At 40.2% G+C, this 27,534-nt stretch overlaps 1 protein-coding gene across 2 annotated transcripts; it reads left to right on the top strand.

The window, feature by feature from the left end:
• The first annotated feature begins 13,483 nt into the window (after positions 1-13,483).
• On the top strand, positions 13,484-26,976 carry nptx2a (neuronal pentraxin 2a). 2 transcript variants are annotated; one of them, XM_030734909.1, is made up of 5 exons: positions 13,484-14,121; positions 15,868-16,111; positions 20,027-20,271; positions 23,017-23,196; positions 23,869-26,976. In XM_030734909.1, the coding sequence occupies exons 1-5, from the start codon at positions 13,672-13,674 to the stop codon at positions 24,094-24,096; spliced, it is 1,347 nt and encodes a 448-aa protein (XP_030590769.1). In that variant the 5' UTR covers positions 13,484-13,671; the 3' UTR covers positions 24,097-26,976. The 2 variants fall into 2 exon arrangements, with proteins under 2 accessions (XP_030590769.1, XP_030590768.1); XM_030734908.1 differs by having other exon boundaries at positions 13,485-14,121; positions 15,865-16,111.
• Positions 26,977-27,534: the final 558 nt, after the last annotated feature.

Genomic DNA, 27,534 nt, shown 5'->3' with positions numbered 1-27,534 from the left:
AAATTCTTTCCATAAAAGTTATAAATAGAACCAGTGACAAAAGGCAGCCCCAACAGAGTCCAACACCCACCCAGAATAAGTCTGGCTTGTTGAGAACCAAACTCTTGTTACAGCTGTACAAGAACTGAATAACAGGCATCCTTTGATTGTAATGCTTTCTGGTGAATTCTTTGGTATGGTCCCAAAGTGCTCAAAGCCAAACAGGAGTGCAACTTCCCCCTCCCTCCTCCTGGTACCCAGTCAGTGTGCACATCTCCTTGAAAATTCACACGTCGAGCATGTACTGCTGAGGATGGCTCAAAGTGTCTCCTCTCTGGAACTCTGTCCTTCAGAAACTACCAACTTTTTCTTTGCTGAAGTTTTATTTTGATTCTCAGATTTAATGGCATTCCCTATTTTAGTCCTACATCAAGAGTGTCAGTCATGTATGCAACTTGGCAGCAATAACAGTTGATTAAAACATTCATTCAGCATCTTGTTGCCATTTTATGTCTGATTTCTGGTGTAAAAAAAAAAAATATATATATATATAATTTGTTTATCTGGTATCATAAATAGGATCAGTCTCAGCACTTTAAAATGAGCTACAAGAGATAACTTGTGAGTTCACGTTCTAATTCACAGCCACCAAAAGGTTCCAAAAGAGGACAGCTGGAGCTAGACATTACATGAATATTAATGTGAGCTGGAACTGACAAAAACAAACTCTCTAAAGAAAGAAACCACCATTGCTAATGCCTGGCAATGTGAGTGAAATCTGAAGATGATCTACAAAATTTTCAAGGCCACAAGTGGTGCAGGAAACAAAAGAAAAGGTGTAAGTCACTATTTTATTGTATGCCCTGCATGAAGAGTCATTAGAAGTTTACAACACATTCAGCACTGACTTTTCAGATGCAAAAGAGATTGTGACTACAATGGTGCAGGCTTCAAGCATACATCTAGTGGATCATTGAGTTTGAAAGATATCAGCTCTGGGTACAAACCATGGCTGACATAATTATTGTAGATAAGAGTGTGAGTGAAATTATACACAAAAGCAGAAATTGTGAGTTTAGGGGGATTAAAAATAGCATGATAAGAGGCAAAAATGTGTTCAGCATTACTAATCTGCACCTTTTAGAGAAAATTCAATTCAATTTTATTTATATACCGCCAAATCACAACAGTCACAGTCCCAACAATAATTACAGACAAAACCCAACACTTTGCGACAGTGGGAAGAAAAAACTCCCTTTTAACAGGAAGAAACCTGCCACCTGAGTAAAAAGAGGTTAATGAAAAGATATACTCAGTACATTTGTGAAGAAAAAAGAAGCCAATATGGGAGAAATATGCTCTCTCTTTCTAGTTCCCATCAGTACTCTACCTGCAACATTTTGGATCAGCTGAAGGCTTTTCAGGGAGCTTTTAGGACAGCCTGATAATAATGAATTACAATAGTCCAGCCTAGAAGTAATAAATGCATGAATTAGTTTTTCAACATCACTTTGAGACAGCATGTTTATAATTTCAGAAATATTACACAAATGCAAAAAAGCAGTCCCATATATTTGCATATTTGTTTAATATGAACATTGAAGGAGATATCCTCGTCAAAAATGACTAAGATTTCTCACAGTGTTGCTGGAGGCCAAGGTAAGTATCTGGTTAGACACCATGTTTCTAAGATTTAAATAATAAAGACAGATGGCTATGTAGCCACAGTGTCCAGAGTCATATGCAGTGAGGATGTAAAACTATTGATGAGATAGCCAATAAATAGCCAAAACTCAGATGAAGATGATGGATGACAATGAACTACAAAAAAACAGGCTATTAATTAATAGTATGGTCAGGTGTTGTTTGTGGAACTGTGCATCAGCTACTTAACTTTCCGGCATCTGGAGCTGCTGTGCTAAAATGTGTGGTACAAGCAAAGCCTGTGAGCTCTCATTTCAACAAATGTAGCCTAAACTTTAACTACCAATCTCTATATCAAACACAGCTCCGCCTCTCTGGGATATAACCTTCCTATGAACATTTCAGACTGAAGGCAACGCCATGTACACTAAGCAGATGATTGAACCACAGGCCAACAGTTTCTTCAAAGAGGTTAAAAAGAGCATCTTCTGTTTCTTGATATTTGAGTTCGGAGATATCTTGCTGAAGGGTGCAGCAGATATCACAGGTCAGAGGTTATTCTTTACTCTTAGATATCCAAATATCCACAGATGCTACATATCAAGGACAAGACAGCCAAATCAAACCAAGAGATGTTTACATTGCTTTCCAGCTCCTTCAGAGCATGCCGTCTGAGTCCAGTATGTCTTTTTTTTGTACCACATGATGTCAAAACTTCAACATTTACAAACAAGACAGTGATATTTATACAGGAGGGGAGCTTGCCCACTTCCTGAATTCCAACCAGGAGAAGAAGTTACATTATATGTGGCTGGCAGTCAGCTGTTGCCATGAATAATAATAGATGAGCCATGGCCCTACATCTTTGTGTTTCCCTCAAGACAATTTTTATACAGTGGCTTGCAAAAGTATTCATATACCCCTTGAACTTTTCCATATTTTGTCACATTACAACCACAAACATAAATATATTTCACTGGAATTTAATGTGAAAGACCAACACAAAGTGGTATACAATTGTGAAGTGGAAAGAAAATTACACATGATTCAAAACATTTTTTACAACTAAAAAGCTAAAAAATGCGGTGTGCAAAAATATTCAGCCCCCTTTTCTCTGAGTGCAACCAATTGCATTCAGAAGTTGCCTGATGACTGCTAATGACTAAAAAGAGTCCACCTGTGTGTAATCTAATCTCAGTATAAATACAGCTGCTCCGTGACGGCCTCAGAGGTTGGTTAAGAGAATATTGGGGAGTAAACAGCATCATGAAGTCCAAACACCAGACAGGTCAGGAGTAAGGTTGTGGAGAAGTTTAAAGCAGGCTTAGGCTATAAAAAGATTTCCCAAGCGTTGAACATCTCACGGAGCACTGTTCAATCCATTATCCAGAAATGGAAAGAGTATGGCACAACTGTAAACCTACCAAGACAAGGACGTCCACCTAAACTTACAGGCTGAACAAGGAGAGCACTGATCAGAGATGCACCACAGCTCAGGTGGGGGAATCTGTCCACAGGACAACTATTAGTAAAAAGTCCCATTTGCAGTTTGCCAGAAGCCATGTTGGGGACACAGCAAACATGTGGAACAAGATGCTTTGGTCAGATGAGACCAAAATGCAAAACACTATGTGTGGCGGAGAATTAACACTGCACATCACTCTGAACACACTATCCCCACTGTCAAATATGGTGGTGGCAGCATCATGCTCTGAGGCTGCTTCTATTCAGCAGGGACAGGGAAGTTGGTCAGAGTTGATGGGAAGATGGATGGAGCCAAATACAGGGCAATCTTGGAAGAAAACCTGTTGGAGTCTGCAAAAGATTTGAGACTGGGGCGGAGGTTCACCTTCCAGCAGGACAATGACCCTAAACATAAAGCCAGGGCTACAATGGAATGGTTTAAAACAAAACATATTCATGTGTTAGAATGGCCCAGTCAAAGTCCAGACCTAAACCCAATTGAGAATTTGTGGCACGATCTGAAAACTGCTGTTCACAAACGCTCCCCATGTCATGTCGGGTGGTGTGACGGGCAGAGATGGACCCAGGTGCAGGACTCTGGATAATGACATTACTTAAAAGGTGTTTATTCAGAGAGATAAGAAACAAAATCCTTCTGGGAGTAAGACAAAGAGCTGGAAGCAAGGTAGCCAGGAACACAGGCACAGCACCATCAACGACGTGACAAGAAGCAGAGAAAACACAGGACTTAAATACATCACGGGATAATGAGGGAAAGTGGAAACAGCAGGTAACACAGCTGAACACATTGACACTGACGAGACAAGGGGAAGCAAAACCAAATACACTACACAAGAAACAAGACATACCAAAATAAAACAGGAAGTGGGACAAGGGCACAAAGACAAAGACTTGACACCAAACATAACTAGAAATGAACCACAGACCAAAAACAAAAGAACAAAAAACACTGGGCCACCCGCCCAGGACATGACACTCCATCTAATCTGACTGAGCTTGAGCTGTTTTGCACATAAGAATGGGCAAAAATTTCAGTCACTAGATGTGCAAAGCTGGTGGAGACATACCCTAAAAGACTTGCAGCTGTAATTGCGGCAAAAGGTGGTTCCACAAAGTATTGACTCAACTAGAACCCAACTAAATGCTTCACAGAGTTCATCTCAACATCAGACTATGTGAATCTAGACTTTATGGTTCAATTGCTGCAAAGAAGCCACTTCTAAGGAAGAACAACAAGAGGAAGAGAGTGGCCTGGGCCAAGGAACACAAGGAATGGACATCAGACCATTGGAAATCTGTCCTTTGGTTTGATGAGTCCAATTTTGAGATTTTAGGTTCCAAACACCATGTCTTTGTAAGACACAGAAAAGGTGAGTGCGGTTCCTGCATGTGTAGATCCCACTGTGAAGTATGGAGGAGGAAGTGTGATGGTATGGGGGTACTTTGCTGGTGACACTGTTGGCGATTTATTTAAAATCCAAAATCACACTTTACCAGCATGGCTACCACAGCATTCTGCAGCAACATGCCATCCCATCCGGTTTGCACTTAGTGGGACCATCATTTGTTTTTTCAACAGGACAATGACCCCAAACACACCTCCAATCTATGTGAGGGCTATTTGACCAAGAAAGAGGTCAATGGAGAGTTGGGTCACATGACCTGGCCTCCACAACCACCTGATCTAAATCCAACTGAGATGGTTTGGGATGAGTTAGGATGTTTAGGATGACTGCAGAGTGAAAGCAAAGCAACCAACAAGTGCTCAGCACCTCTGGGAACTCCTTCAAGGCTGTTGGAAAACCATTTCAGGTGATGACCTCATGAAGCTAGTTGAGAGAATGCCAGTTGTGTGAAAAGCTGTAATCAAAGTAAAAGGTGAATCGAAAATCTAAAACATATTTTGGTTTGTTTAACACTTTTAAGTTTACCAAATGATTCCCCATGTGTTCTTTCATAGTCTGGATGACTTCAGTATTAATTTGACCCTCAGCAGCTTGGATGAGAGAAAACAAATCAGTGAATATCATGATGTGTTTAAATAACTTTAAGCTGTCACCGGTAATCTACACAGTAGTTAAGTTTACACCTTTGTTAATATGTAGTCAACTGCTACGCATGTTTGTTTGTTTGTTTGTTTGTTTGTTTGTTTGTTTGTTTGTTTTTGGTGTGTGTGTTTTTGTCCCAGTGGTATTCACTTCCTGTTTCATTCCTGTCCTCCTGTCTGCTCTGAACTTATTGTTTCCATCTGTGTCTCATTTTCAATCACTTTCAATCATTTGTTTGATCTTTTCTCACCAGCTTTAATTACAGCCATTTTGGGGCCTTAATTTGAACTAAAATGTAACTACCAGTTGCAAGTCATCCCTGCAGCAGTGCACCGATGACAGTCAGAAAGGTTTACTAGATTTTATATTTCGATATTGTAATGTTGATCTTCAACAACTCTCTGCCAGCCTGCGGACTCTCACAATGGCTGCTCTTTGTTTACAAATGTGTTCTTGGTCTATTTTCCACTTATCTGACTACATACATGATCAGGGCTCGTAACCATCATGATCTATGCTCTCAAGATTTCCTTAAACAGACCTGGGTAAGAAAGTGTTTAAATATGCCGTGCCTTTTTCATGGAATGCTTTCTAGATGGATTTGAAACTGGCAGAACTGGTCAATCTTTGGGAATTTAAGGCTTAATTAAGGTACCAAGAAAGAAGTAGGTTCAGGCATTGTGACTGTTTTTGACATTTAACTGCTCCCGTTTAACTCATCTTGACTTACTGTTTCCAGATCTGTTTTGTTTGATGTGTGCTGTATGGATGTAGTTGTCTCTTTTTATTGCTGTAACTTCTCTGCTGCTGTCATGCCAGGTCCCTCTTGGAAAAGAGATTTTAATCTCAATTAGGTTTTTATCTGGTTAAATAAACAATATAATAATAATATCATTCAGACAGTTATCTGATAATTATAGCATTGTGGTACTATACTGTATAGATTATAGGTACATCTACAGACAAACACCAACTATAATCACAATTCCAATTTTCAGATATGACATGTAGGCAGAGAAAAGATGAATAAAACAAATCACAACCAAAATGACAATGGACTATTTCATGTAAGTTTTATTTTCTCTATGGATTTAGCTATCTGTATAACATGGATTCCTAAAAGGAAAAAAAAAAAATCTGTTCACAACAATTAATCTGTACTCTGAAACTTTTCTGACAACACTGCAACAGTGGCATGATGGTAATATCCTGACCTTTTACTTGCAATGTGAGATCTGTGATCAAAGATCACAGTCCGACATGACGTGGCGCTTGCAGCTTCCTGTGACTCCAGAGCCATTTGGCAAGCTTATATGATTAGTGAGACTTGGGAAGTTTGACAAAACTGCCATAGTCTAAAATATTCTTTTTCTTTACTTTGTATTTTGAAGACATGGAGTGACCAAGTTGATCAAAAATGAGTCAGTATGGACAAAAAAAAAAAAAAAAAACTTCAAAATTATTCAGCTTCCTGCTGAGACAACCCAAAACTCATAAACTGACAGCTGGTAGTGCAGCAATCTGAGCCTGTTGGATTCCAGGACAAAGACACGGGTGCTGCCTTTCTCTTGGCTAGCCCCTGCTGGGCTGGGCAGCTTTATATTTTGTCCAGACAACATCTGGCAACCTAAACATGTAGAAGGTCCAGTCTCAATCTTGCATGTCCCCTGTGTGTGGACGCTGCCAGGTCTGTTGCCCCGCACCCCACCCCCCCTCCACCATGCTCCATCTCCCAGCTCAGCCACAACCTGCTGCAGCTGGACCTTGGCTCTGTCCCCTGTGGCCAGCTTCTAATCAAAAACAGCCGCAGTTGGCAGACAGCACCCGCAGTTATGATATTATGAGATACCAGCAGACCTTTTGAACACTGAACGCTCATTTATTTGGGTATGGGTCCCAGATATCATAGGAGAATTTTAAATAGGGATGACTGTTTCCGCAGACTTTTCTGTTATTATCAGTGTTTATTGCACTAGTTTTATCTTTATAGTACCTGTTGCTCCTGACGGATTGTGCTACATCTAAAGGAATGTTTGCTTCTTTCTATGGTTTTCTAAAAAAAAAAAAAAATAATAATCTGTTACCTGAACTCATAAAAAGCATATAAAATGATACTCTTTATTGAATTTTTATACATTTGCATGAAAGGAAAACATGAAGGAGGGGCAGCTTTGAATTTCACTTGGTTATTAGATTGACTAAGAAATCCGTATCAAGTGTGTCAGATTGAGATTATACGTAAAACTGTAGATTTTACCATCATGTATCTACTGTTACACTTTAGGCTGTTTTTAGCAGCCCTCTGCAGCTGTAAAATTATGGCCTAAAACCACCTACCAAATGTTTATTCTGCATATAGTTTAACAAACATTAGAATAATCATTCAAGGTTCAAACATGGGTTATCAAGCAAAATAACACTCACAAGTACCCCCAAAGGTTACTTCTACAACCTTCAGCTGACGTATACTTTTATCATCTTGCAAAACTCTTGCTTAGAGGATTGACTGTTCATGCTTTGGAGGTTAATTGATTTTCAATTGCTTAATTTAAAATGGGAGTTGTTTTTCTGATCACAAAGCTGGAATACAAGGCCAGCAGTTCTCCTGGGGGGCTGTGAAGCGCATTCCTCGTATAACCCTCCAAACAGTGAATTATTAAAACACAGAAAGGGATGAAACTCTCCTCTCAGAACTTAACAATAACCATCATTGTTGTGCTAAGGAGCATCTCAGTGAAAGCTGAGTGTATCTCATATTACTCAACAACAGAGGTAGGGAGAAAAACTTCACTGGAGGACTGCACTGAGAATTAGAGCTTTAAATAATTTCCCTTCGTTTTTTGTTTTTTTGTCTCATAGTGTTTTTCTTGCAACAGTATCTCTAAAAGTTTCACAATAGAGTGTACATACATGCACAAATTATTACACATGCAACAACACTGACTCAAGCGCAGTCTTATGGCCAGCCGATGGTGGCGGGCCATGTGGTGTTTGTGGGCGGCCGTTCCCTATGGCAGCATGTGAATTACATAATGGCAACCTGTGAGCCACCCTGTTTGTTTTCATTTACAGACCAGTCATTAAGAGCTGTGTGTTAGGCCATAAAGTGCGAATCGGACCTTATTGCACTTCCACATGATGCAGTGCTCACAGCCTTGGGAGCAATGTAGCATATTGTTCGAAAGAAAGACTGTAAAGATGAATAACAGCACAAACCTTGGACATGTAAATAATAATTTACCTGATAATAGTTAAATCAATAAAAGAGTCATGCAAGTTCTAATTGAATTGCACTTTGCTGAAAGACAAATGAAGCCAGAGGGCTCTGATCCAAGTGGAAAAAGGCATTTCTCCCACTTTAGACAGCGTGTCAAAAAACTGTATTGTGTCACATGTGCGTAAGGGTTCAGGTCATCACAAAGCCCTAGTTAAGTCCACCTGTCTTCCCACATCCCACTAGGCGAGCACTTCAGCAGCTTGCTAACATTCCCAACACAGACAGAGATTAACTTCTTTTCAATTTGAACTGGATGATTCTCTTGACTGTTTCTGTTCAATGCCACTCTTGACATCAAAGGATTTGGCAGGGTTCTGAGAAAAGTCAATCAGACCTTGTTATTTTATTTATATATTTATTTATAAAAGGCAGCTGCCCTACATCCAGCATGATAGCTGCATAAAGGGCCAATGTGTAATGATGCACATGTGGAGAAATAAGTATCTAATTTCACGTGGATATGTCACCCGGCATTGAAATTAGAGGGATCAAAGATTACCGTGTTTGTTTTCTGTGCCGTATCCTCCTCCGCCAGTTCATGTCAAGACTGCTCATGAGTTTGGTGCAGCCCTGTGTTACAAAACCTTACTTCAGTGTGAACACAGACAAGACTTTCACGTTAGGTCTACAGTAAACCTGCTCCCAGTTAGCAGTAATTAGTTTAAAGTGTGAGCTTGCTGGACAAACTACCATCACTGCTAAGAAACTTTAACTATGAGGTAAATATACTATTCAGAAAGTATGGGCACCTCAGGGACACACAAAATGCTAGCTAGTGTGTGACATTGATGAATCAAACTATATTTGATGTTTTCCTCCCAAGCAAATGAGTAAAACAACACATGAGTGTGTTTACACTGAGTGATGAAGTCCTGAGCAGCCATATTAACTATGATTTTTTTTTTTTATTTCAGTGCAAGGAGGAGGTAATTTTAAATTGCTATACAGCCAGAAAATTCACAAATGGAGGTGGTTTGTTTTTTCAGCAGTTGATTTTTTTCAATCAATACTTGGACTTTTACATAGGGGACCACTGTTTGCTTTCTATTCCCTGCTGACAACCAGCCTTTGTTACATTAACCATGGACTTTATCATTCCCTGTCCTTATCCAAGTGGTCATCGTAACTACTCAGCAGCAGCAGCAGCATCAGAGGAGAGATTATCAGACATCAGATGCCAAGGCGTCGCCTACAAGCAGATCTGCAGCAGACCAGCAAAGCAGCCAGCAGCATATTGCCAAGCACGCAAACACCAGATGAACAAAGCCAAGACATCAGCTCACAATATTCCTCTGCCATGAAGTGATGCTGGAGGCTGACAGCTGATATGAGAAATGAATGGAGTCGCTGAGTAACTGCAGCACCAGCAGGGAGTGTGTCGCAAACATAATTATTCCCACACAAAGTCATCCTCAAGCTGCATTACTGTTGGCAGATTGGGTTGCTTATGAAATGCTACATTAACAGTATGCAGTAGTGTTCTGCAGCGGCATCAAAATATGTCCTTTAAACAGACCGCCTTATTGCAATGTGTGCGGTAGTGATGTAGTACAGCAGGTGGAATATGTTGTGCAGGTAGCACCACCAGGCTGTTTATCAGAGACTTTTCAGAGTTATTTTTTTGTTTATAGGCGGATTGGTTGTTTGTCCTCCTTCATTGCATGATATAGTATATAGTTCATATTAATTTCATACATTTGGTTCTTTTCATCTTCAGTGAAACATGCAGTATTTAGTGTGACCTTTTCTCCTCTTACTCTCTGCTTAGGCACATGAATACACATCAAACAGAAATATAACTGAGACTGACCGATGCCTTTCACATAACTGTGCCTCGTGCTTGCTTTCGCATGCATGGGCTTGTGTGTAAAATGTGTGCATTTTGCATTTGCTTGCAGTGCGGCAGCTGTGCCAAGGCTCTAATTCGCAGGAGTGATGGCCACAAGCATGCTGCTGAGCAGGTAGCAGACAGCAGGGGGCATTTGGTGGTTTGAGGGATGCTGAGAACACAGGAAGACGCGCTCAGTGTTTTGGACAATGTGGCTCGCTGAAATATCAAACAGCCATTGTAATGTGTCATGCGCTGTGAGTGTGGCGCTTACATCACACTCAACAGGTGGAACTCAAAGTAGTGAAATATCACATGGTGAGCAAGAATGAGTACACAGAATGAGCAAGGAGAATGAATCACGCTCCTTAAGGTCTTAAATAGACCCAAAAGCGTTGCTGTCAAAAGCAGCTGGTAATGAGGGCTGCTAGGACGCTGATGTTGCCATTACATCAGTATGATCTTTGAAATCTGTGGAGGAGATGTGATGTGGTTCCTAATGAAATGGGAAAAATCACATATTATCTGTATTAGCTATCAAATCTTGACCTATATGCATAAAACTATTTGCTTATGGGGTAAGCAATGTATACCAGACAGATTATACATAATATACACAGTATGAATAAAGATTACTGATGGCTATCAAAATGTTAAAATGAGTAGTGACTGCAAAAAAAATGAAATTTCAGACACTGGCAGTGCTAAAAAGTTATAATCTTTCAGACTCTTTTGAAACTGTGTTGAAGGCTGTGTAGGTTGTAGTGTTGTGGTGGTTTGAATTATGTTGAAAGTTGCTCATAATATAATGTATTTCAGTAAAGCCATACAGCAGTTGCTGCGATAAAACAATATCAACAAAGCATTGAGAAGTGTAGTATTTCTGTAGCTGTCACTGTGTTGCATTTCACTGCTGCACACAGCAGTGTTTCTGTTTGTCTGGATGCTCATCCAAGATTTATTGTCTTGTATTAAGTGGCAAGCAGAGCAACCTAGTTTTGACATGTATTAATTTAGATGGGAAACTCAGCTTAGGATAAGAGTTCAATCCCTGCTGACTTCTTAACCCTGACTGAGGCGCTTAAAAAAAAGGGAAAGTTGCTTCACCCTGGCGCTCACCAGCTGCAACATGAAAGGAAATAACTTTATCCCATCAACTTTGAAGTGAAAGTTGTCATCTCTGCTCAGTCTTCAGCGCTCCCGCTTCACCTCTGCCAGCTCCTTCCTTGCTGAGGTGGGGTTGGGGGGGTGGAGGGCAGGGAGACGATAAAGTTGCCATGGTGATTGTGTGTCCCTTCTCCCGGGGGACCTGTCATATTAGAAACTGCTTTCCTTAGCATTGACTTCCACGGGCTGTTCCCCTCCCATTGTACGCTGAGTGTGCATTAATGCCAGCTGACATTTAGCTGTTAGGCCCTGCAAACAGATCGGAGATGATGGCTTTGATGGGCAGTGTGGTAATCCTGCACATCCTGTAGAGAGCATCCGGCATGAGCCGTCACTGCCCCACTGCTTCAGATTTTGAGGGAGACATCTTAAAGAAATAAAGGTTGATGAAGCAAGGAAAAAAGTTTCTGTGCTTTATATCAACTGTGCTGAGCTGGATTTATAATCTAAACTCAGTCGGTGTCTGACTGTGAAGATGTTTCATATTCTACTGTTCTTAGTAGATACTTGACAGACACCTGCTCCCTTGAAGGGAGTGCCAACACCCCCTACTGTGATAGCCTTCAGCGAGGCTAATGACTTCATCTTCTATGTACAAATGTTTGCCTGCAGGTTTGTATGGACAGGATGACTTTAAATCATTTTGAACATGCAACAGTGTACCACTTCTGTGTGCTTGGGTGCAGAAAGATTATTTGCTTTCTCTCTTTTTATTTCATTCTTCTTTTCTTTTTTTTTAACAAATATTGTTCATAGTCTTCGGGGTATTGTGAGAAGAGACCTTATCCTGACACGATGTTGAGATGACAGTTTTAGTCAAAGTATTGACAGGTTTCCAGGTAAAATAGGATACTGAGTTGATATAGAGGGGCTGGATATGAATATTAGAAAACGTTTGTGGCATAATCTGATAATTATATTTGGCCCAATTTGACTTCACATGACACAAATTAAGCATAACACTTTCTTTTTTCTTTTTTTTAATCTAGTGAGAGAGTAACCTCATTAAATTTGTGGAGTTGGACCCGAAGATAGACCCCCCACAGAGAAAAATGACTGGAGGATTAACACTTAAAGAAGCACATCCTTTCATGCTTTATAGTCTGTAACAGTATGAAGTAATAATAACTTACTATAACCTTTGGTGCTAATAGGCCTTACCTATGCCATTTTAATAGCTTGGCACTTGATTTGGACACAGCAACGTAGCTCCAAGATATATTAATTTGTAAGAAATTAAAATCTTCTCAAATACATTTATCAGTATGTGAAAATAATTCCCCTCACACCCACTAATTTTAATGTTTGACCTTACAACTAGAGCGCCTTGAAAATACCATTTACTTCAAATCAGCTGAGACATTGTGTGTCAGAGAGAGAGCCACGTTTCGCCGACGCAAGATCACGACAGCTGTTGAATTAAATTCGTTGGGTTGGGGGCGGGGGGTTACATTATTGGCTCTGTGGTACATTTTTATTCCCAGTGGGTACATATTCCTGTATTTTCCTCAACAGGCTTGAGAAGCGAAGCGCTGCGCTCGGTGTGTTTGTTTAAAATCTTTGACATCTTTAAGCTTCGACGCACCTAAACAGGTCATAAAAAGTCAATAAGAGAAACTCAGAGCATGCATCCGCTCCACTAGGATTCAGTGATGACGTAGGCTGAAGCTGAATAACCTGAGCGCTCAACTGATGAGCGGACGCGCCAGTGCGCACCTCCCCATAATAATCTGGCTGAGCAACGTCGCTGTCTTTTCAGCACCACTCACTCACAATCCAACCAACCGGAGAGGCAAGACAGCAAAACTGAGTTCTCTGCAGCCTTCTTTGTTTTTTGTTGGTTTTTCTCTTACTGATGATAACAACTCAGTAGATTGGAACTCTTTTCCCAGTAAAGGAGTTATCAGAATCTTTTTTTTTTTCACCTGCAGAAAGAATTTATAGGTATTTGTGTAATTTTTTTTTTTTTTTTTTTAAAGAAGGACGAACGTGTGGTTGGTGGATGTCGGCTGTTATGGTTTTTCACTGCGGATTCTGATTTAGTTTTGCCATGGTTACACTGTAGATCAAGTTTGATCTTTTTTTCTACACTTTGGAAGTCCAGAAAAAATGCCCGCAGCCACTTGAATGAATGAGTTGTGTTGTAGGAAGTTTATTATTTTACAGAAGACTTTCAAACGTTAAGTGCGCAATTTAGGATCTTTTTCCCCTTTTTACAGTGGCATTTGTGTAGCCTTGTCAGGATGCTGGCCTTAATAGTTGGACTGTTGTATCTGGTCGCTGGACATGCGGTGCGAAGCCAGGATGCTACAGGTAGCCGCTTTGTATGTAACGCTATTCCTCCGGGCGCAGAGCCCGGCTGCGGGTATGGTCCTACGGGGAACCGTGTTCAGAGCAGCAGCCCTGTGGAGGACGAGCTTCGGAATACGATCATCCAGCTTCGGGAGACCATCCTGCAGCAGAAGGAAACCATCGTGAGCCAGCAGGGAACCATCAAGGAGCTCAACTCTAAGCTTGCGCGCTGTGAGGCGGCAGCCGACGAGTCGTCGCAGGGCAAGTCCCGAGGTCAGGGCTCCAGACGGAAGGAGTACGGCAAGAACACCATGGGGGACTTGCCCCGGGACCCTGGTGAAACTATAGACCAACTGGGCAAGACCATGCAGAGTCTTAAAGGTCGGCTGGAGAACTTGGAGGTAAGGTGGCACAAACGTGCAGTGTACATATCAGAAAATCACTTTTGTCTTCTTTTTCTGCCATTGCCGGCGGACATAACAAGATGCACCATAGCATCATTGTCAGGTTTTCCACTAGTATCATGCTTCACTGTGGAGCATTGCGCGTCTGATAATATTCTGCGCTGCAGGAGACCTCTCGGGGGATTCAGGAGATCAAAGGGTCACGTAATAGGCATGTCACATCAATACCCTTTTAATCATTAAAATATAACTCTGATGGTGAAACCCACTGCATAAGAGCCATTAATAAGAAATGAGTAACAAAAAATCTTGTCAAAGGTGTAATCATGCATGTGGTGCAGGAATTTGCAATGCAACCTTGAATAATTTATGAGTGCTGTGTGTATGTGTTCCACATATGCTTTTATTTGCGGTTGTGTAACTAATCATTTGTAGCAGCTGATGATGTTAATTTCCCCAGATTTTACTTGCATCAGAGCATTGCATTTCACATCAAATCAAATCAAATGCTTCATGGTTTGCCCTGTTTACCTGAGAGCTTTGTATGTCCACCAGCCCCCAATTCAGTCCCACTTCATTCCACAAGGCTCAGAGATCACATTTAGCCGACAGTGAGGTCAACTATAGTGAAGTGTTTTTACATGCAGTAGAAGCAAATATAAGCCCTGGCTTTATCGCTTATGTTATGTCACTGTGCAGTGTGTTTTGCAACATCTGACAGCCCTGATGCCATAAGCAGTTATAATACTGTTTTTAAATTCAAGGCTATTTTTATATTCCATATACTGCATTGCTGATCCATCTATCTCTCTATTCCCTTCCCTCCTCTCCCGCTCTACTTGATTGGAAGCTTCAATACCCTGATTAGATGAAGGATACACTGCAGCCATAAGGATACATATTACATTGCATTTTAATCACATATTTATTGATCTGCATGTGCTTAACATCCTGATTATTGGAAAACTGGTGTTGCTGATGGCAATATGGCTCCCCTTAGCAGGATGCGTCTCTCTTATCAAAGCCATCTACACACATCAGTAGTTGCAGTCAGGACCATGTGACTGCTTGCTCCTGATTTCAGTATCAGATTACCAAATAACTTCTTCAATTGAGGCTCTGAGATGGTACCACTGTGTCAGGAAAAATTAATCAAACGCGAGTGTGCCACAAGATTTCTGAATTCCATAGTAAACGGGGCAGCAAGGGAACATCAAAACACCTTTGGAAATGAATGTCTGAGAGCCATTTTGCAATCTATCAGTGCACTTCCTATAAACATGAGGCTGTTGAGCTGGTTCCCTATTTTCAAAAACAACCTGGGATCATGCATTGTGCCATCTAACTAATACCCACCCCATCCATGGGTGTTTGGCAGGTCGCCAATCAAAGTGTACCACAGGGACACACTGTCTTCATTTTGATATTGCTATATCAAAAACAATAGTGCTAAAAGGATATCAGATCTGACTGAGGTTATCTACCTCAGTCATCCACTGCAAATCTGGGTCTTTATATAAATATCTGTGAATGAATATCTGTTTGGGAATTAACAGGACATCTATCTATCTATCTATCTATCTATCTATCTATCTATCTATCTATCTATCTATCTATCTATCTATCTATCTATCTATCTATCTATCTATCTATCTATCTATCTATCTATCTATCTATCTATCTATCTATCTATCTATCTATCTATCTATCTATCTATCTATCTATCTATCTATCTACCAGCAGCAGAGTTTGCGTCTCCCTATCACAAATGTGTCAACTGCTGGTGTCACGGCCCTGACTCCCCTGCCACCAGAGCTCAGGGAGCTGCTGAGGCAACGTCTGGGGGCGCTGGAGACCCAACTCCTCCGGAAGGTGGCTGAGCTGGAGGAGGAGAAGAGTCAGCTCTACAATGAAACAGCAGCCCACCGCCAACGCACTGAGAGTGCGCTCAATTCCCTCCTGGAGAGGATCACAGAGCTTGAAAAAAGTAAGTGATACAATGGGTGCTGTGAAATGTTGGCAAAATTTTAATGCCAGACCCTTTTTTCTTTTTTTTTTTTTTTTTTTTTTTTGTCTGCTGGATTTAGAACTCATTAGTCAATCCCTGTGCAGATTTCTGATGATGCAAGTAAAAGTGCTCCTTCTCTCAGAGACGTTCTCAGAGAAGCTCATGGTCTTGAAAATAAGGCTTGGAAGGCAACGTTGAATGCTTGATGAGTTTAAGAAATGTTGAAGAGATGTCCACACTCCTTTGACTTTGATGGTAAATGTTAAAATACTGCAAAATATGTCTGCCGGAAGGAAAATTATTTTAGAAGGTGTCCGCACTACTCACCTATTTCCTGTCCCCCCCACCCCCCCTTAAGGTTCAGATGATACAGTCAGGGGTCTGATACACGACATAGATTTGGGTAGCCAAAGTGAATTCCTCAGATGGATGGTGGACCAAATAAGACAACCACATGGATGATATCACAAGTCAGTACAATAGCCCTTCAATAAATACTACTTTTGTTAGTCTTATTTAGTTCAATTTATATCAAATCTGTGCCAGAGTGATGTCAATTCAATTCTGCAGTGATTCTCAGGGCTGAAGTTTGTGGTGTTGTTGTGTCAGCGGGAAATGTGAAGATTTTTACACCAGTGATAGCTCTACAGCAGCTTGGCAACATCTTGTCCCTCTGCTCTGTACATTACAGTAAAATATGCAGGGGTCGAATCCATTCATTTGAATCCAAGTTTGTAGGGAACAGAATTGATGGAGAACTCAGTACATAGTTTTGACTGGGTTACCATAAGCAAAGTCTAGCTGTAACATGGTCCACAGTGTAAACCCTTATTTTATTGCTACAGCTGCACAACATAACCAGAGAAAATGTGTTTTTAACAGTGCATGAAGCCCAATTATTGTGCTCAGCATAGATAAAACTCTGCTCCAATCCCTTTGAAAAATTAAACATGTTATTTTTGTGCAAATCAACAGCAAAGTCACATTATGCCTGATTTTGACAACTCCTTTTTCATTCAAAAATTTCAGTACACTTCCCCCTCTTCTTCAGTTCTTTATTCAGAGTCATAAATATTAAAACATTAAATTTGCCACCTTTCTTTGACTGACCAACAGCTAAATAATTTACTCCAAGCTTTGAAGCATTTGAGCAGAAATGAAACACTCAAATGAATTGGAGCACTAAACAGAGAGACGCCTGAAAATTTGTGCAACTGTGATTTTAAATAAGTTGAAATGCCTTTTAAAAATGTGTGCATGTGTGTACTACATACATATATATATATATATATATATACAAAGAAGACATTTTCAAACTGTGAAAAGGAACGCAATGTGATCTTTCAATGTGATGGAACAGGGTGTTTACAAAGTTGGCACAGATGCGCTTTTACTGCCATATCACCTTTTTCTGTCAAGAAACCTCCATATTTGGAAACTCTTTTGCATTCTTGTTCTGTACACAATTTCAGCTGCTCAGCAGTTGTCATCAGTTGAGCACAGGACTGAAAATAATCAGAAGAAGATTTTCTAATTTTAGTCCAACAGGACACAGGATAGCATGTTTTTATTAACGCTGTGCCTTATAAAATGCTTTACAGTTACACTGTGAAACTTTATTGGTAAATTGTTGAACTATTTGGCCGTGTAGAGTTCCACCAGGGATCCAGCTGGTAAACAAGCTTGCAACAAGTTTTGCAACTGAATTATCACAACTCCAAGGTTAGCAATGAGAGCTAGTTGTTCTTTCTGGATGCATGTTGGAAGTCCGTCCGGCATTTTGCTCCAGACTTGGGCATCTCAGTAATAAACAGAATAAGATGCTTGACATTTGTGGTCCCTAGATGATGGTTTCAACTAATTTCTCCTAGCTGTTCCTTTTGTACCATCATTATTTTTAAATTTGTGTTTGATTAGAAGATGCCTTTTTTCAGTTGCTCTCTTACTTCAAAGGGTCACTCCACGTGTTTGCTCTTCCTGACATAGCCCCAAAGAGATTTGTGTCTTTTTCCAGGATTAAATCAGGGGTTGTTTTTTTTTTTTTGCTTGTTAGGTAAATGTGTAAACCACTGCACTATGAAGAAACTAAATTTGTGTTTCACTAAATTATTATAATATCCTGACCACTATAAGGGAGCTGCGATTAAATTTCCCACAGATGCACACATTTATTAGGGGATACATTTTAATCTCTTTGGTAACTTTGACTTTGACTATAGGTCTCTATCCATCCATTCTCCTCTTACCCAAGTCACAGGGGGCCTGTCATAGGGTGAAAGGCAAGGTACAACCTGAACAGGTCACCAGTCTATCACAGGACTAACGCAGAGAGACAGTCATTCACTCTGTAAGTTTTATTCCCAAGTGTCACTACGAAATTTGGTGCAGACATGATTTAAAATGACCTATACATACCATCAAAGGTTAAAATGCCCTCTTTTTTAGTTTTTCACCAAATGCCTACATATATAGCATTAATATCAGACGGACCTTTGTACTAACACCCTGCTTAATATTATTCTGTTCCTGCTAACAGACATCATTATGTTACTGTTTTCACTGTTAATTTGCACTGTTACTTGTCAATATTAAGGATCCCCATTGGTTTCAGTCACTTCCGTTATTGGTAATTTGTTTACCAAACACAAATAAATTCACTTTTACATCCCAGAACTGGTTGAATTTAATGCATACTCAAGCCAGTGTTCTCAGAACACAAAAAACAGTGTAGGCACAACATTGCCACACTGTGACTGACTGAAGATGACCGAGACCAGCCATGTTGGCATGCTGGATGCTGGCAAACATGTCCAAGCTGTTGCTGCAGGCTTGCTAACTATACAGTACTATCCTTCCTCCCAGGCCTCCTCTTCCTTGTTTTAGGCCACATTTATGGTCAAACATTTGAGTTGTTTCAGGCATTGCAGGGGTAAGGATCATGGAAACAACAACATTGCTCAGGGGCAATGGCACTAGGTCAAATACTGACTGGTTAAAAAGTTAGCTTAAACAAGAAAGGGAGCAGGAAAGAGCAAGAAGCATAAAAAGGTTAAAGATCAAAAAGCATGGATGAGAAACACAACGGGAGTGAGTGGAGAGCTGTAATTGTTTTTAAAAATAGGTATACCTCACTGTGAGGAAGTTTTTCATCTCCTATGATTTCTGTCTTCTCCACAGCAGAGGCTAAGATAAAAGAACAACAGCACAAAGGTAAACAGGAGTAACTCACAATGCCAGTTGCTTTATATATTTTTGATATTGCTCCTAAATGGCAAACAGCAACAACATGTAGACAAGATATCTTTAAAGCTCTGCATAGACTACCAATGCAGTAGCATGCAGTGATCTTTAACAGTGACTCACCCTTTCTCATCTTCCTTCTTTGTCCCCATCCTCAGAACTGTCAAAACTAACTTTACCTATCTACTGCTCAAAAAATTAAAGAAACACTTTTCAAACAGAGCATGGCATCAAGTCAGTTAAACTGATTAACAATCCCCCCTCTGCTATGTTGTTAATCAGTTTCAAGTGCTTTGGTGTTAATGAACTTACCAACAGGTTCACTAAAGGGGCAACTATGAGACAAACTCCAAAACAGGAATGGTTCTACGTGTGGACAAGACTGACTTTTTTTTTCCCTCCTCATCTTTTCTGATTGTTTCTACATGAGTTTTGCATTTGGCTAGGGTCAGTGTCACTCCTGGTAGCATGAGAGCATGAAGCCATACCTGAATGTTACAGAGCTTGCACAGGTAGGCCAACTCCTCCAGGATGGCACATCAATACGTGCCATTACCAGAAGGTTTGCTGTGTCTCCCAGCACAGTGTTTCAAAGTGTTCCTTTACTTTTTTTTGAGCGATGTATAACATGAAGTGTTCCTTATCTGTCAACAGATAATAATGCCTTCAAGTCACCTGAGGATTTCAAGGTGTCCCTTCCTCTCCGTACAAACTACCTGTATGGCCGCATCAAGAAGAGCCTCCCAGAGATGTATGCCTTCACTGTCTGCATGTGGCTCAAGTCCAGTGCTAGTCCTGGAATAGGAACCCCATTTTCTTATGGTGTTCCAGGCCAGGCCAATGAGATAGTCCTCATCGAATGGGGGAACAATCCCATTGAGCTACTTGTTAATGATAAGGTAGGTCTATAATAATATACTTGCTTAAATTTCACTATTTGCTCATGCTGCTGAGTGAATCTCTCACATTGACCTGATTTTCTGAAGACAGACGCCTAAAACCCTTATTATTTTCCTGGCAACACAGCTAGCTCTAATGATGGACGTAAACGTAGATCAGCAATGACACTAATTAAATGCAAAGAATGAATATATACTCTTAGTCTGCTTTGGGATCCTAAACAGGCAGATAGCTTCTGTATGTAGTGGCGTGCACGATAATGATTCAGCTGAGAAGAGATTCACTGACCATTAGCTCTGAATATTTAATTTTGCACCTTATAAACATTTAATACCACTGACCCACATTTCACACATACCCAAGAATAACAGTAATTCATTAGAGAAGTTGTGCTGCCACATGTGCTCATGTTCTTCATTGCCTTGTCTTCTTTGCCTTCTTTGGACACTATATTGTAGTTAAGCAGGTGCATACAATGGGTTTTCATGTAGTGTAATTAACATAACAAGGTGGTTAAAAAAAGGAATATTTTATGCCTAAGTGTCATAAAGTGGAAGAACTATGAAGTGAAATGTGTTTTTTGTGTATACATTTGCAAACTAACTGTAAAGCTAAGAACATGCATTCTGCAAAAATCGTACTTAATCGTACTCCTCATGTTTGCTTCATGATATCACAGCTCAATGCTGAAACTGTGGGTTTTTAGAATAAAATGTTCCTGCACTGAAGATAGTCATATTCCCAATATTTTGTTTACTTCTGGCGTTACAGGCACAGACAAGTCTGCCCACAGTTTTCCCGTCATTATGCATTATACATGTGTTCAAGTCAGGCAAATAATAGAAAGATGCTGGGAGTATGACTGAGAAAAAGAGGGGAAAGGGGTTGGAAATTAGACAAGCTCTGGAGGTGATGGAGCAGTGAAAGAGAGGGGAAAATCAGAAGGTGCTAGAGAAACAAAAAAAAAAAGGAAGTTGACAACTGAGACAGAAAGCAAGAGCGCTAAAGAGAGCGAGGCGAGGCTTTTGAATATGATAACCGTATGTGCAGCAGCACATCCATGTGTTAAACTTGTTCACAGCGATAACAGGGTCCTCTGGGGCACATTGTTTATGCTGTTCATTTGGCAGCATACTGAGAAGAAAGCTGCCGCGACAGTATTAAAAAGTGCAGCGTTGTCTGTATTATGTATTTGTACTTGATTATGGAGGGAGAGAGTCTTTGTTGTTATAAAGCAGCATCTTCATCATCGTATATTTTGTCTCGGAAAAAAAAAATGTTGATTTCTCCTCATTTTTTTCCTCCAATGTTCAAAAGACGCTGGTGGCGTCTCAATTTTTCATTCAAATGGGACTACCAGGAGTTTAATCAGTAATGGATTCAGCTGGCCTTGAACAATAATAACACTGTGTTGTTGGCAAGTGTACAAATGTGTGATGAGTCCAGATTTTTCCAAATATCATTCAAAATTTATGGAGTTGATGCTTTTCTTTTTCTTCTTTTTTTATTGGAGTTGTGCGCAAAGACAAACATCACTGTAATCACTGCTGGCAGAATACAGAGAGTTTAATGACTTCCCTTCTTCTTGCATTACCTTCTAACACCATTTTCCACTTGCCTGCAGAACCTCATCAACACCCTGTTTGAGATGAAGAACAGAAAGTCCTCTGAGCATTAAGTAAAATGCATCATGGAACATTTTGACATCTCATAGTAGGAAAAGCATAGATGTAGATACCAACAATGACATTCATTTTGGCGGTGCCATTTCAGGCACCTGTTTCCTTGTTTTGTCTTATAGGAAAATGGAATAAAGGAACACATGTATGCTTTTCCTGCAATAACCAGTCAAAATATCTTCTTTTGTTAAAAAGCCTGCCGGAGAATACACATTTTAACTATGTAATAACTGTAAAATTGTACGTTTTATGGCACGAGTGTGTCATTTGTAGTATTAAAGATGAGTCAGTCATACTCGAGAGTATGCCCTGTGGACCTAACGCTTTAATTTTAAGCTCTTTGTGTACAAAGAACCACAGCTGGCATAATTCCATTGTTGCAGAATAATTGACAAAAAATCATTTTTATTTTAACAACCTAAATCTTTGAACAGTCCATGTGGCCCAGGATGTTTCAAATCAGAAAGACTTTAAAACAACGCTCCCAGTGTTCCCTGTGGTGGAGTGTAATGCCTGGTGTCTTTAACAGGATCAATTGCTTCTGTAATTGGAAGTGAGTTGAATTTTATTTTGAGTGACTGCTCCTTTTGTCAGGTATATTTGCATCTGGAGCTACATCTGCAACTAGATATTCCTATAAAGTAGTTCTGTAAGCTTATATAAAAAATGCTAATGAGTTACAGTACACACTGATAATCTTGTGTGTTGCACTGTATCCTCAGAGGACTATGATGTCATTGGCTGGTAAAATAACCAGTTGTTTTTCTTTGATCTATGAACAAAGCATAAGAGGACACTGTTTTGCTGTTAGCTATCTGACTGCTTTGAAGGATGCTCTATCCCTTGATGTCACCTGGGTAATCTAAATTTTATATGTCACACGGCTCATGTGGGGAATTCTTTGCAGAGGGTTGTCTCTTTGAAGCCTCGGCCCTTCTAATTGGTGTCCTTGTTTCTAGCACGCCACAATTAAATTCATACCTCTCTTGATTTCTCTTGCACCCTCATACCCACCTTCCTCACTGTCCTCATGCCATTCACACTTCACACTTCACTCTCAATCAGGTGGCCCAGCTCCCTCTGTCAGTGAGTGATGGGCGCTGGCACCATATTTGCATCACCTGGACAACTAGAGATGGTTTCTGGGAGGCTTACCAGGATGGCGAGCGTTTGGGCACTGGGGACAACCTGGCCCCCTGGCACCCAATTAAACCTGGAGGGGTGATCATCCTGGGCCAGGAGCAGGTGAGAGCAATAGAGAAGCTTTGATGGTAAAGAACAGGTGTGTGTGTGTGTGTGTGTGTGTGTGTGTGTGTGTGTGTGTGTGTGTGTGTGTGTGTGTGTGTGTGTGTGTGTGTTTTTACTTGTGTCAATAAGATCCCTCAGGGTATTCTCCCCCAAGCTCAGCACCAGAGGCTCTGAGCAGGGAGTAGGGAAGAGCAGGTAGAGAGGCTCTTCTCACGCTATTGTGGCCCTTTCAGTATTACCTCATTCATCCACTTCTAAACTGCAACATTTTACCCCTGGGAGCTGTGTTAGCAAGTTATTACACTGGTTAGCTCCATGACAGCACAATGTGTATACACAGGAAATATATGGTGATGTAAAATCTCCACAGAGAACCCTTAGCTCATAGTGCATTACTTTGGAGCTTAAGGAGATGTGATTTTTGTATTTTATTTCATTTTTTTCACTCACACACTTAAGGTGAGATTGCTGCAGATTGCACAGTATTGCAAATTGCAAAACACTTGGATATTTTAAAGTGGCAGTGCACTGAAAAAATGTGCAGTGTGTTTTTTGTTTTTTTGTTGTTATTTTGGCAGTTTGATTAAAATCAAACAGAATTGATTAATCTTAATTAAAGCTTGTTTACATTTCCTTTGGAACTAAACTGTGTTCTGGTTCTCTACAAAGGACATCGTGGGAGGACGTTTCGATGCCACCCAGGCTTTTGTGGGTGAGCTGAGCCAGTTCAACATGTGGGACCGAGTACTGCGGCCCGTGGACATCATGGGTCTGGCCAACTGCTCAGCCTACATGCCAGGAAACGTGGTTCCTTGGATTGATGCGAACGTGGAAGTGTTTGGAGGTGCAACTAAGGCTGCTCTGGAAATCTGTGAAGATCGTGCTTTTGATTCCTAAAGGATCCAATGTAGGAAAACCAGTATGGCCTCTGGTCTCTGAAAGCTAAGTATTCTGACTGGTGCTTCTGTCAAATTCCAAAGGCAAGGGCACCAGCACAACATTTTTATGTATTTATGTGGTCTGACTGCATAGTCTCAAAGACTCTTGGAAACACAGCTTCATGTGTCCATTAAATCTGAACCCTTAAGACATTAGAGGAGAGCTCGAAATAGTTTGCTTATCTGACGAAGACGTGCTGTTGCATCAGTCTGCTGTAATGATATGAGCTGCTGTCATTTTGTGTTTTCTCCTCAGTAGATCAACTTTTATTCGACTCCTCTTTGAAAACAGCTCATCTTGGTTGCATTCCTTATAACGACAATGCTGCACTGTATTCGTAGTCAATGTGAGCTCAAACAGGCTTTGATGTGCTGTGGAAAACTATTCCTAAGTAACATGGCAGAGCACTACATGCTGTGAGCTTCCTTGCTGTTTGAAGAACAATGAAACAGAGAAGCAAGGAGTGAGGTGAAATGAGGTGGACGCTCATGAGTTCAAAGTGGGCAAGAACAACCCTCGCTGTTGATTATTTTGAGGTATTCCAACATGGCAGACTGTCTAAATATTATGCATGAGCCTGAGCAGTGGATGGAAGTCAGTTCACAAGTGGCAGTGCATGCTTTCTGTTAATACATGCGGTGTGCGGGGTGTGTCTAAACAAGTCAATGCCGCTTTCTGACAACATTACATAAGTCAGTGTGTGTATGTTGATGTGCGTAAGGCTTGTCTTGCGTGTAAAACGACTGGAGATTATGAGGAATGGAGGACATTTTCATTCTTGTAAATCTACGCTTAATACCTCACTGCCCCTTGAGCAGCTGCCATATCCCAAACAGCTTTATGGATGGGTTGGCTTTGCTCAGGTTAATAGCAATGTCGGACAGCTGCCCAGGACTGGCGAATCGGCTGAGCTGTGGATGCCAGCAGAGTGCTCAGTGAGGGCAGAGACTGGGTTTGACCTTCAAGGACAATCCTTAATTCCTCATCTGGGTAGTAATTATGTGTGTTAATGATTGAGTGTGCTGGTGAGCAGCCCTGGTCCACTGGTGTTTCTCTAAGCTGAGTAGTTCACAGCTGATAAAATATTGAGATGTAAAGTGGGAGTCAAATGAGAGCAGCACTCTGTGGGTGTAGCTGTCAGGTGGAGTTTGGTCTTAATTGCTTCAAACTGAGTAAGAAAAAAGTTTCAATAGATGGCTATGTTATATTTTTAAAAAACTATATATAGGAAACTGATGGATCTTGTCACTGCTTGGTGAATACAAGCTTTTATGCTTTTTGCAGCTTAATAATTGTTACTTCTTAATGTTGTGGTGGACATTTGTTTCAAACTGCTTGATTTGATTCCTATAAGGACGCAGATGTAAGAGAGACTTTGTTAACACCTCTAGACTTTCTGTAATTCTCCCTGTGGACTTTTCCTGACAGAGTAGATGCTAGTATAAAAGCCATTAAAAAGCTTCCATCCACAGCTGAAACAACCAGGATGCAGTAGATAACTGGACAGCACAGAATGTTGCAGAAGTGAAGGTGCACACTTAATAGCATAAACATAAAAGACTTGTGAACATTTTGTGATTGTTCCTCTCTTCGGTGTCTTTGTTAACAATGTTTTAATGTAAAATCAAGAAATTGGATTCCTGCAAAGTGTATTTTTCTTGCTATTTCTGCTCATGATTTTTGTCCATTAGCAGCACATTATCTCAAAAAAAAAAAAAAAAAGATGAGAAAAAAAAGTTTTTTAAAATGGTGAAAATGGCCTTTTGTGAGAACCATATGTGCTTTTTCTTGTGAAGTTTTGGTCAAGCTTTTATGGCGCAATTCAGCAGCACAGACAACGAGGGACACAAGAAAATGCAAAATGTGTTTGCTGTTAATGTTTTAAAGTCTTCTTTGTGTGTAGCACCAGTTTTAGTCGTGCACTTTTCTGCAGTGCGGTCGAATGTCCTCTTGCACCCAATAAGAGTGAACAAGTTCCTGAGACATGATAAATAAAGCAGCAACTTAATGATGTGATGGAACAAGTGAACATATGCTTGAACAGTCGAAGCATGTTTTATTAAAATATCATTGCGTTGCATTAGTGATGATGTCAGAGAGGAGTGTAACCCTGCCACGGTCATGCTCTATTCTTCACTGCTATTTCTAAATAAGGAAACATTGCTTCAATCATTGAGGAAGATTAAAAAAAAAAAAGTTCTATTTTTTTCCTGTAACATTTTTGGATGCATTCAATCTAATGGAGATGTGGGTGCATGTCCAGTTGGTAGCCATATTATCTGTAGGACTAGGATATGTCCTCTCATCTGGGCAATGAAATGTTGTCAGCAGTGGAGAAATCCTGTGGATTGGCAGACTTCCAGGTGGAAATGAAAAAATCTGCCCATGCGGATTATGGGAACTGCTACAATGTAGGACACTGTGAGCCTTCTTCATTCTCTTCTCGACCCCGTGTGTGTTGATGCCATCACCAGTGTACTGATGCAGACACACCAGGGGGGCCCTGTTTTTTTTTTGTTTTTTTTGTTTTTTTAAGAGAACAATATGAGGCCTTCAAAAAAAAAGAGAACAAAATAACAACCAACAATGAAATATGTGTATGTTTGATATTTATTTTTTGCATAATCTGTATTTCTGTATCTATTTTCATTGCTGTAACACTGCACATCTCGATGTTCCGAAATGTAAAGTACAAATTTGCAGTTAAATTAAAAGAATCCCACTTGCATTTACAGAAATGATGGATACAATAGTTTCTGTAAAATATGCATTGCAGCTTTGTTTTTCCACATGTCTACAGAAAAGTTTGTCACAGAATTAATAAAAAAAACAAAATCATTCCTTTTCATCAAATCCTTCTACACTCAGCTGTGGGAAGACATCAATTAAATTTTACATCTTTATATTTTCTTTCTTTTATTTGACTTTTGTGACGTGGCTCTTTGACGGAGGCCCACCACTTTTAAGTCTCACAACTAAACTATTTAAAGTATCACCATCAAATGTTCAGGGAATGATCTATACATGATAATAAATCACTACAATTACTTTGGTGTTGTTATAATGAGAACTGGTATCATTATGATGTCATCAATTTGGTTTTATTGGTTGAAACTGTCCTAATGCAATATTCCCTCAACAATCTGAGGTATACAAGAAAACCTGAATAGAATGCATATCTGGTAAAGTGTTGTGGGTTTTTTATGCACGCAATAATATTTTTAGTATTTCCGGTCAGAAAAAAATCATAAAATATTTTTAGAAATATCTTAGAAGGCAGACTATTATGGTTGCTGTCATCTTGGATCTGCCATCCTTCTATCAATATATATGCTTCAATATATACTCTAAAAATATCATTAAAATGGACTAAAGGTTTGTTTGTTTATATTAGAT

Source organism: Archocentrus centrarchus, chromosome 8, assembly GCF_007364275.1.
Source record: "Archocentrus centrarchus isolate MPI-CPG fArcCen1 chromosome 8, fArcCen1, whole genome shotgun sequence".
In the NCBI taxonomy this organism is placed as follows: domain Eukaryota; kingdom Metazoa; phylum Chordata; class Actinopteri; order Cichliformes; family Cichlidae; genus Archocentrus; species Archocentrus centrarchus.
Note: the sequence above shows the minus strand (reverse complement) of the source record. Positions and strands in the feature narration are given on the sequence as shown.

What these genes read in the sequence shown, in the direction of transcription:
- nptx2a (XM_030734908.1), top strand. Translation starts at nt 13,672, where the DNA reads ATGCTGGCCTTAATAGTTGGACTGTTGTATCTGGTCGCTGGACATGCG. An exon ending in GATCACAGAGCTTGAAAAAA is followed by an intron (nt 16,112 to 20,026) that starts GTAAGTGATACA and finishes ATCTGTCAACAG; the next exon opens with ATAATAATGCCTTCAAGTCA. An exon ending in AGCTACTTGTTAATGATAAG is followed by an intron (nt 20,272 to 23,016) that starts GTAGGTCTATAA and finishes ACTCTCAATCAG; the next exon opens with GTGGCCCAGCTCCCTCTGTC.